This window comes from Colias croceus, chromosome 11 (genome assembly GCF_905220415.1).
Source record: "Colias croceus chromosome 11, ilColCroc2.1".
NCBI classification, from domain to species: domain Eukaryota; kingdom Metazoa; phylum Arthropoda; class Insecta; order Lepidoptera; family Pieridae; genus Colias; species Colias croceus.
In genome coordinates this window covers 866,364-877,704 of record NC_059547.1, presented here as the reverse complement: position 1 = coordinate 877,704, position 11,341 = coordinate 866,364, and the positions used below count along the sequence as shown (strand labels likewise).

At 32.9% G+C, this 11,341-nt stretch overlaps 2 protein-coding genes across 2 annotated transcripts; one reads left to right on the top strand and one right to left on the bottom strand.

The window, feature by feature from the left end:
* The first annotated feature begins 85 nt into the window (after window positions 1–85).
* Window positions 86–1,073, top strand: LOC123695471 (39S ribosomal protein L12, mitochondrial). Its single transcript, XM_045641329.1, has 3 exons — window positions 86–246; window positions 342–615; window positions 808–1,073. The coding sequence occupies exons 1-3, from the start codon at window positions 185–187 to the stop codon at window positions 1,009–1,011; spliced, it is 540 nt and encodes a 179-aa protein (XP_045497285.1). The 5' UTR covers window positions 86–184; the 3' UTR covers window positions 1,012–1,073.
* A 722-nt stretch (window positions 1,074–1,795) lies between these two features.
* On the bottom strand, window positions 1,796–9,338 carry LOC123695537. The gene is made up of 5 exons (XM_045641413.1): window positions 8,981–9,338; window positions 4,509–5,938; window positions 4,121–4,325; window positions 3,595–3,770; window positions 1,796–2,709 (listed from the first exon to the last, which is right to left on the bottom strand). Exons 1-5 carry the CDS (start codon window positions 9,102–9,104, stop codon window positions 1,840–1,842), a joined length of 2,805 nt encoding a protein of 934 aa, XP_045497369.1. The 5' UTR covers window positions 9,105–9,338; the 3' UTR covers window positions 1,796–1,839.
* Between the last annotated feature and the right edge of the window lie 2,003 nt (window positions 9,339–11,341).

Sequence of the window (11,341 nt, the reverse complement as noted above, 5' to 3'; positions counted from 1 at the left end):
ATGTAAAAAAAAAACATTAAAATACATACACATACAGATAAAAAATAAAATGCCAACAGATCCAAATTCTACGTAATCTGTGGATACCAAATACCAATCTCAAAAATTAAAAAGTTATAAATCTTCCTGAAGGAGCTTTTGAAGTGTGGAGTGATAAAAACAATATTTTACATAATAAATCAATATGAATAGTATCAGAATCATGCACAGAATCCCTTTCCGCCAGTGGCGATCTATATCACGATGGTATATCATAATTAATATTACATTTTTTACATATAGGTTATGTCTACATAATAGTTGCAAAGATTAATAATTCCACTTGTTTTGTATAATTTTAGTGCTTCATTACATCAAGAAGTAACAGAGGCGATCTCACCTTTGACCGTTCCACCTCCAGAAGGTGTAGATAAACCAGTTTCAGCAAAACTTGAGAAAATTGTTACGGACATCACAAACCTCAGTTTACTCGAAGTATCGGAATTGAGTCAGGTATTGAAGAAAAGGTTGAACTTGCCTGACGCTCCTGTTATGCCCATGGGAGGTTTTGCTATGGCTGCGCCTGCTGCGGAAGAGGAAGAAGCTGCCCCTAAGGCTGTTAAGACTAGCTTTACGGTAAGATTTTAATGAAAATTGATTTGATATATTTTATGTTCCAAGTTCACTTTTTACTATAGATAATTATTTACATATACTTGGTGTTTAACAACATAACCTGTTCTGTTCCTGTAACCTCAATATTATAGTACTTTAAAAATCTAGAGTTGACAACAAAACAAATCTATTTCATATCTTTTCTTATTACAGGTGAAATTGACCAAATTTGATGAGAAACAGAAAGTTGCACTAATCAAAGAAGTCAAGAGTCTACTGGAAGGTTTCAACTTAGTGCAAGCTAAGAAGTTTGTAGAGAGTGCACCGACGGTGGTAAAAGCTGATATTTCCAAAGACGAAGCTGAGAAATTAAAGGAGGCACTCACAAAAGTTGGAGCGGAGATAGAAATAGATTAATTAGATTTATATGCAATAGTTTGTTAATTAGTTAAGTAGTCAATAAAATTATGGAAAATGGACTTATCTTTTATTTGAATTGAAATTGTTCATTGATAGTTATTTAGATGAAAAGAAATATTTATCTTGGTCATTATACCTTATCTCACATATAGAAATAAGGTATAATGACCAAGATAAATATGTTTCAGGCAATTTGTTAGTATACTGATTTCTCTATTTACAAATGGCGGCACTAGTTATGTTGGCTGTAGTGTCAATATTTCATTATGCTGTGAAGATACTTTTCACAAACTTCAGGCATGAGCAAGTTCACTTATCTAGTTTTCAAATAAAATAAACCTTAACTAATCCTCCACCAATGAAAAGTAGGTCAAGTCAATTTAGTAGGCTTTTAGTAGGTATTATTTTAATTTTTAAGTGTATGACATCTTGATGCTCAGAAAATTAAATTTCACTTAATTTCAATTATTTCAACAGTAAAAATATGTTAAAAAAGATAATTAATTATACATGGACAATTTCCAAACAGGGTATGTTATATATGCATAACAGTTTTCAGTTTAGAAAAAATATTTCGAATTTTTAAAATCGCAGATATTACTTATGTAAGTGAGTATATTAAAGTTTAGTATCCATGCACAAAAAATAATACATAAGTTTTTTAACGGTAGTTTTGGAAAAAAACATAGGTATGTAGCAAAAGCAATTATTTTTTAAATATGAGTGGATTACAGCACTTGCGTGACGGCCTGGCGGGTCACAAATTTATTTAAAAACAATATAGATGTAAAAATATATTTATTTCTCATATAACAATGTATAATCTCAATAACAATCTAAATCATTTACTTCACTTTGCACCTCGTAAATTCCTAAAACATCATCTAACAGTGATGACAGACTTCGAATACCATCATTCCAATTTCTTTTCTGCTCAATGGCAGCATTGAAGTTTTTACTTTTCAAATATGTAACAAAAAGATATGGCGTCGCTAGTTTTGTTAATTTTAAATGCTTAATTTCCACTTTATCACATTTAATACTCATTTGTTCTTCATATATATGTGCTAATAGATTCATGTCATCAGCCTTTATAATACCTTCAATAACATTGTCTGATAATACTTCTGCATTTTGTGGTTGCGTATCACTTTCCACCACATCATTTTCATCACAATTCTTTAAGATTTCATCTATCCTGGGATCATCGCTCTTTGCCGTTAAACGTTCTTGTACTTTGTACTTGTCCAGAATTTCTATTAATTCGGTTGAAATTTGTAGTGCTAAGTCCATTACGACAACTTCTGTGTCGTCGTATAGAAGTTTAACAAGTATGGATAAGCAGCCTACTGCCGCAAGATCGTCTAATATTTTCGATAATCTCTTTTGAATTTCCCTTTCATTTAGTGTGACGATTTTCCTGGATTCTATAGAGAATGTGACCGGTGGGAATGTGCCATCCAACATTCCTTGATCTCTTAGGAACGACTGGATCACAACCCGCCAGAATTTTAAGGCACTCATTTGAACTTCCCAGTGGAAATCGTTAAGTGACGCGTTAACTAATTGTTCATAAAGAAGTACTTTAGTTTCCTGTGATAACTTTATATTCTGATAGATCTCACATAGAACATTACAGGCTTCCTTCCGTACGATTCCCTCAGGATTATTACACAATATAGATATGAGGAGGTCCTGAAAAAAAAAGTGATCATGGAACATCACAAATATTGAATCAAGGAAAAGATAAGATATGACGAATCATTTTTAACGAGAACGGTATTTAAACAGGTAAAAAGTGCCAAATAACCATGGGTTACGACTTACGAGTTACTACTTTATCAAAATATACCAACAATAAGATCCCGGTTCATCAGGTAGTGGTCTTATCGCTTACTATAAAACTGTCTCGTCATTCTGACCGTTGAAAGAAATTATCTTTGCAGTTGGGAGAATGTGACCCCATTATCAATTCAAATTATTCAGGTGCTGATTCCATATATACGAAATATTCATATCATCATACGATTGCTACAATCTTATAAGGCGATGACATTTAATTACAATAAGATAATTTTTATTTACCAAATCTATAAGATAATCGGTCCAAAATAAATTAATAGAGAAACCCTTTTTATATCTTTCCCATTCTAATTAACATGAAATTTAGTCGTAGTACTTATTCAATCCAGTGATTTTGCTTTTTTTGCATATAAAAGTTCAAAAAGTTGAAATTCGAGCAACACTGACGCGCTACCTGCAGGCTGCAATTACGTCTAACTTTTTTTCTAATGTGAAAATTATTTAAGCCACGCTTTTTGGTAGAGAAAATTGTAATAGGTTTGCGTCATATCCAAAATCGGCGTCACGTCCAGCTACTTTTTTTTTATTGTTCAAGTTTGCAATTGTTTTTTTTTTTTTTGAGTAGTTTTAAATATATGCCTTGTATGGTGTAAAATCTAGTTTTCTTTCACCGAAATATTAAGTAAATAAACTTCAGTTATAAATTTACATATCTATCAACATTTGACTGACAAAAAGTGCTCTGTGCGTCTGTATGAGTTTATCAATATCCCTTACCAAAACATTAGGGTACTCCGTTTTCAGTCCCTCCCACAGCACGCTGACCTTGCTCGCGGCCCCCACACACTTGAGCGCAGACACTCTAACATAGAACTCATAATCGTTCAGCGCCATCGTCATTGCCACGTTTATCAGTTTGTTGGCCATGATTTGCTTTTGGAACGGTGGAAACTCTGTGGAGCGAGGTTTTTTGTTAAATTCTTAGATAAGGCACACATAATAATATAATAAACTGTAAATAATAATATTGGCGATAGCATAGACATTAAATGTACGCTGTCTTAATTACGTAATATAGTTCGTAGAGGTGTGCTACAAGGTGCATCTTTTGGTCCTTTGTTATTTATTATACAAAAATTGTTTTTGTACAGTCTTGTTTTCTTTTTCTTTTAAATTACAATTGTGGATTGATATGTTGAATACTATTATAGGAGGAGTAATATTAAAGGAGTCTGTTTTAACTTTTTACCATACATTTATTTTAGCATTAGTTCCGTAATCTGTCGAATAAAGAAATACTCACTAATAAAAGATATCTCCGTGCATACTAGCAGCAGCTCCAAAGCCGTGTCCCTGACCTCCCAGTTGATGTCATGCATCTTCAAATATATCAGTTTTCCAATCTCATGCATACTGGACCCTGGCTTCGTATCGAGAAGCAACGACAGGTTCGGAGGAAGGAACTTCTTTACTGTTGTTGAGATAACGTTCAATGCTGTCACTATGAACTGTAAATAAATTTTGGTCGTAATTAACGAAAATATAAGGAACCCAAATAATTTTGAATGAGTAAAACTGTTATTTAAAGGTAATAAGTGAATCGAAGCCTGTAGCCGAAGCTTTTAGATGATTCGATAACAAAATATATAACATAAAAATATTTTTACGATAACTTTTTTATTTCTTATTACCTTAGTACACAAATTGGGCCTCCTCAGTATGTTATACACAACCGAATTCAAGCACACAACCTCCAAACTCTCATGCCAATTTATATTATAATTCTTGACAAGAAACAGTACTGTATCCAGTACATAGCCCATAACCGCGATAGTTTCTTGATCGTCCTCATAACACTTCGTCGCTTTCACTTGTCCCTCCTCATCAAACGGCTCGAACTCTTTGATCACATAAAACAACGCTTGGAACACCAAGTTAGCTTGTGCGTCGTTCAAATGATTCTTCAGGAACGACAAACGTTTCACACTTTGTAACGTCACTTGCTGCACATCCAATTGCATCATCAGATCACGCAGGGCATATCCAGCTCTCGCAGTATGCTCACACGTCAATTGCATTATCTTAACTATATATTCGTTTACTTTATCCTGTTCATCGTCCTTGCTATTTTTACCCAAAGTAACATAAACTAACGAAGGAATAATACATATTGTCAATAACTGATTCTGAACATTTGCGGTTCTACCATCTTCTGTATTCCTCAAGGGCGCATAATCGTTCCAAACCCTTCCCCATATTAAATTGCAAGCGTTGCAATAGTCGAACACCAAAGCAGGAACACGTCTTTGGATCAAACTATGTATAGTATTGAAATATGTAACTGCTAATTCCAAGAAATCTTCTCGTTCGTAAACCATATCGGGCATGATCGGCTTAAACAGAGTTATCCTTCCTATCGCGGTCCAGAATAGGAACTTATTGATGAGCAACCAAATATCCTCACTTCGAAATCTATCTAACATTATGTAGCAGTATGTAGTAACTTTGAACTCCCTCAATAGGAAATGAATAATACAATTCTGTGTTTTTATTTGCTTTTCATTACTTACAATTGCAAGAAGCATCTGCCACATGGGCTCAAATTTCTTACACAATTCTTGTTCCTCCTCACTGGTAATTGATCTTTTTCGTATAAGATCAACTTCAAATGTGGGTTGCAATATATGCTGTAGAACCAGTTTTACATTACCATCGTCTCCCAAGTCTTTTAATTTCCAAAGGAAAGTAGAAACGAATTTGTAAGTTTGACGTACAATGAATACCGTCCTCTTTTCGTGGCACAGCTTCAGAATCTCTTGCCAAACTTTGCTCTCAAGTAACCAATGAATGCCAGAATTATGATTTAACAGAGCCAACGCTACCTCCATGTAGGCTACTCTTATACTTGTGTGTAAATCTGGTGAATTAATATTGTTAAGGACTGCAGACAGATCCTGCCCTTTTTTAGCAATAAGTTTTGCGAAGTTAACTTCGCTTTCTGATAAAACGGCAAAGAGTCTTATCAGGAATACTTTTACCGTTACGTGGTAATCATGCGAACCTTCAACAACTTCTATTAAAAGATTTGCGAGAATGGGCAATGACTTTAAGTAGAGGACATCTGAAACATAAATTACCATTTTTTTAAATAAGAACAAAAATAATCCATATTAAATTTAACTTAAATTAAAGTACCCATTCCATCATCAAAATAAATTCGATAAGATAATTTTTGTTCAATATTAAAACTTAAATTTCTTGAGCTGTTATCATTTAAGATTAAAAAATTTAATATCGAAGTTATCATAAAAACAATAAACATGATCCGTATACGCGCACCGCGATGTTTCTTTCGATATGAAAGAAACTCATTGAAACTCATCTCCAGGATACTACCCAATATATCAATAACAGTATCTATTTGAAAATAGATGGCGGTAAGCGATTAGTTTTTCGCATACTACATTTAGGCGAAACGAATTCCTACCTACGTATCAATTTTTTTTGTAACATTGATTGGTTTTAATTGATAATTTTATTATTTATTCCTTTATAAGATTAATTATACAGTTATTTTTCTTTTTGTTAAATTGATTGTTTTAAATTGATAAGTAATAGGCAGCATATTTACAAATTTGTCGCCTCTATAGCGGTGAGTCGATGACATCGCTTAATCTATGACTCACTAGCCTCCCCGCGCCGCCGCGCTTGCAGCACAGATTTTGTTAGTGGTGTTTCCTCTGTACGTAGTAATAATAGCTCAAATTTTTAAATTATATTTTGTATTTTTATTGATGTTTACTATTTGCATGATTACCAAGTGTTTTCAACATGTTTCACCATGTATGTCATGGTGAAACATGTTGAAAACACCTTGTATAACATTTAATACTACCTTTACCTGTTTGTACAAATAAATAATAATGAATTATGAACTGTATGCCAACTAGTGAAATAATGTTGATGTAATATCACCTAAACAATGAAATATTTTTATAATCAAGATATTTATTTATCTTCACTGTGTAATAAGTTTTAAGTCACGTCAATGAAACATAAAATTAATTTTTTTTAATAACTCAGCCCCCGGAATCACAGACACAATAGAAAATCTATTGTGTCGTGGACCAATCGGGCAGCTCCGGGATCAATGGGTTAACCCATTGAGCCCCCAGCGGGCAGCGGCCCTATTGGGCCACGACACAATAGATTTTCTTTTGTGTTTGTGATCCCGGGGGCTGAGTTATTAAAAATTAGACTTCTAACTAACAATGTTCAGATAACAAGCCTGTATGAAATTTTAAATACTATTATAATAATTAATACAATTTAAGATATATAATAAAACTTTTTTTTAATTTAACATAAATAAATAACTTCAAGCCTCGAAATAAACAATTTTTCATTCTTATGAATAGTCATTTTGTAAAATTTTAATGTCGCATCATGGCAATACCGCACCGTCATGGAGTAAGGCTATGATTTTGGTATCTTTTAATCTTGCCAAAGAATTTTTACTTCTGACATGTGTGCTCGGCACAATATTTTATGTTAAAATTATGACTGATTTTGCTTCAAAAAATGCCAAGAAGAGCAAGAAAGAAACTCAATCATATAGGATCTGATAATTATTATTATTATTTTAATCTATGTTAGTGTGTGTGTTTTATTATGTAACAGCATTTATAAAAATATTAATGACTAGCTTTCCGCCCGCGGCTTCGCCCGCGTTTTCAAAGAAAAACCCGCATAGTTCCCGTTCCCGTGGGATTTCAGGGATAAAACCTAGCCTATGTTACTCGTGGATAATGTAGCTTTCGAATGGTGAAAGAATTTTTCAAATCTGCCAAGTAGTTTCGGAGCCTATTCAATTCATACAAACAAACAAACAAAAAATCAAACCTTTCCTCTTTATAATATTTGTATAGACAAAATATATTGTAAATATTGATTGAATGTTTATATAGATAATTTGATATGAAACCAGTGTATGATAACCAATCTATTTATAAAGAGAATTTTTTTTTGTTCTGTCTAACTTATTAATAAATTTCTTTTCATATCTTAAAATTAGATAACTAACAGGCTCATTTATTCTGATTTGTTTACACAGTTATAATCATTGTGTAATGTGATAATATGGTAATTTTGTATTCTGATTGTGGTCAAGCGCTTCCCTATCGACAATAAAAAAAAAAGATAAAAGAGAGACACATTATCAAATGTGTCTCTCTTTTATCTTTTTTTTTTATTTTTTATTCATGAACGATCAAATCAAATTCAAACCTGTCATGGGTCAGTAATCATTTTACATCTATACATATAATAAATCTGTAGAAGGGTCAATTCTGTACATTGAAAATATTAAAAAAATAAATAGCAGGGGGCGTTACTGGATCGATACCAAACCCAAATATGTGATTAAAAAAATTTTTGTCTGTCTGTCTGTCTGTCTGTCTGTCTGTATGTGAAGACATCACGTGAAAACTACCGGTTCGATTTCGATGAAACTTGGTATAATTATACCTTATTATCCTGGGCGTAAAATAGGATACTTTTTATCCTGGAAAAATACGTAGAAAAAAAATAATCTTAATTTTTCAGTTTTATCCATAGACGTTGTTCCGTAGAACCGCGAACACACGTTGCGTATTATTATAGGCCTAGCCGTATTTGGGTCCAATAGATATTTATAAGATATCATTTTCAGAGTTACTCAAAATGGAGAAAATATAAACCATCCACGCGAAGACCGAGATCCGCGCGGACGGAGTCGCGGGCGGAAGCTAGTTTACAATAAAAAAAATCCATGTAATGTTAAGTGTTAACTTTAACTAGTTTTGATTTTGATTTTCTTAATATAAAATGAGAATACAATCTAATCTAGACTCTATTCTTATAGTTATTTTTAGTTATATGATAAATATGGTTATTCTAAAACAAATTTTGACTATTTGAAATACATCTTTTGCTAGAAATCGTTATACCACTCAGTCTAGTATGTACAAAATGTTATTTATTTACTTTAATAATACCATGAATAAGTAATTGATAGTGAAATACATATACATACATATAATTATGCCTAAATATAAATTCATATTAAGTTTTGACATGATTCCTATCCTTACATCATAATTACCAAGAAATTATTAGAACTTACCTGGGTCATTACTGTTTATTTTAGTAAAAAAGTTATCCGCGTAGTATTTGTCCATAATGTAACCTGGTTCAATTATTTTCTCAAATAAAAGTTTAACTTTGTTCACTATAATTGCATTCTCCATGATTGTGTTTGTTTACTTATCGTTTAAAATGAAATATTTTATAAACGCTCTACGTCGCCTTAAGTGAACACAAACTTGTTACAATTACTTTAAAACTTTTGTCACTATAGTTCAAAATAAAACTTATTTCATTGAAAAATATTAAATCCTCACAAGACACGATTAAAGAGTACTATTCCCCCACTTGACAAGTTGATAACACAGAGCAAGGTTGAGTTGAGCGTGAAATGTGAATTATACCTACTGAATTTGATTTTTGACACATGACATAAAGCAGGCTACTCACGATTCAATTTCAGTAACAATCTGTTGACACAATCTGCAGTGAGCTGACAGATTGTGTCGTGAATAGTATAGTTGAGGGCACGTTGGGGGCGTAACCCAACATGTTGCGTATTGGATCGGCGCGGAAGCAACCAGACAAATTGTCTCAGCAGATTGTGTGCGTGTTGAAACGTGAGTATTGTGATTGCTCCAATCTCGAAGAATGCAGTAATCGCAAAATGGCGGTTTTGAGATAAACGCGGGAAAGACATATTTACATATTTGAGGAAGATGTTTATATTTTATAGCCGTTTATACTTTATAGCCCTTGAAATCTATCAATAAAATTGGAAAAAATACAAGCTTTACAAAGATAATTATCTTATATTTCATAAATTAGTATATCCATTAATAATGCATATTATTGCGTTGAGGTTTAGCATCAGGCCAGGCATCAACGTGACGTGCACACGTTGTGGCAAGCAATCGCGGAATGAAATTGTGTCATCAGATTGAGGGTTGGATGAATCGTGAGTAGAGAACGCTCAATCGCGACTGCAACAAATTGTGTCAGCAGATTGTGGGTTGTGTTGAACCGTGAGTAGGGCCTTTAAAAGGCCCTACTGCTGTCACACGAAAATATGCTAGGGTTGCAAAAAATGGGTAATAAAACAATTGTGATTATTAATATTATGATGAAATCATTTATTCATATGTACATTCAAAATAATTGCGATTATTAAATCTGATGTAATTATTTGTGCATAAATATATAATTACATATATTGCACTGCTAAATATTTATGTGGACACTTTATTGTACTTAATTGTCTATTATAACATTTTACTAAGTGCATGCATTCGTATTGGAATGTACAATCTGATAAGACAAGAATGAGAACAACATATACACAGCTTTGATTAAAATTCTATAGATACAAATACAATCTATCTAAAATATCTAAAAACTTCTGGGATTTCGATGTAGATTTACATCAATACACAGAACAGTTTGTGCGCGCCATTGGAGAATGTGTAGTACATATATAATAAAATTATTACACAAAAAATACGAATGCGTCGTCCATTCGCGCTAGGTAAGGCAAACTAAGCGTGATTGCCTTACGCGGCCCGCGTCCGCGTCACCCGACCCCCCGCCAGTTCCCCTCCGTTTCTCTGTGCAAGTAAATTCGTCGCCATACTGTAGGAAATATTGTAATACTGTGTCCCGGACACTCCATACAAAATTATCGTTTTGAGTTTTGACAGTCACACTGTAGAGACTGCAAATGTTTACGCTTTATGGTTGGCACATTTTGTGACTAGCGTAAAAAAAATTCGCGTTTTTCTGATGAAATACATCCGTAAACAGCACAATATTACCTACGAAAAACGATAATTACAAATCCAAAATAATGAAATTACTTTATGTCAATTTGATTAATGTTGTCAAATGAATCTTCGTTGCTCAGAGCAATAAACCTATAGAGTTCTTATATTGAGACAGAACAAAATACATATTTTCTAATCTACTTACTCTTAGTCAATAACAGCATAAGCCAGATTGAGATAGCGATAGAGTATCTGCACTGTCTTCAAACGTAGCGCGCCGGCTATATTTTGTTTGCCTTCCAGCTGGAGGTCTCGGTGCATCAAGTGTTTTTAACGAAATATTTAGAAAATATAAAGTGTATAGTGTTTCTTTTTATTTGTCAGTGTGCTAAAATGACTATTGTATGTTTAGCTACCGGCTATCACTAGTCGAATGGGAGTTTTGGATGAAAACAATGAAAAAATATCTTTCCATCGGTAAGTGATTTTCAGCAAATTGATAAATATTTATGTTTTAACCCTATTTGAAAGTTTTATCAAGCGCTTTTTTATAATTATATGTTGTAACTGTAACATTTACCCACTTTATGGGGTTGTGGAATACAAAATAATTAAATAATTTTAAAAAATGTTACAATATT

Bases quoted from the DNA above. Each gene is read 5' to 3' on its own strand.
- LOC123695471 (XM_045641329.1), top strand. From the start codon at position 185: ATGAATAGTATCAGAATCATGCACAGAATCCCTTTCCGCCAGTGGCGA. The intron at 247-341 runs GTATATCATAAT...GTATAATTTTAG, and splicing joins TGGCGATCTATATCACGATG to TGCTTCATTACATCAAGAAG. The intron at 616-807 runs GTAAGATTTTAA...TTCTTATTACAG, and splicing joins CTGTTAAGACTAGCTTTACG to GTGAAATTGACCAAATTTGA.
- LOC123695537 (XM_045641413.1), bottom strand. From the start codon at position 9,104: ATGGAGAATGCAATTATAGTGAACAAAGTTAAACTTTTATTTGAGAAA. The intron at 5,939-8,980 runs GTAAGTTCTAAT...TTTATGTTTCAG, and splicing joins AATAAACAGTAATGACCCAG to ATGTCCTCTACTTAAAGTCA. The intron at 3,771-4,120 runs GTGAGTATTTCT...CTCGCTCCACAG, and splicing joins CACGGAGATATCTTTTATTA to AGTTTCCACCGTTCCAAAAG.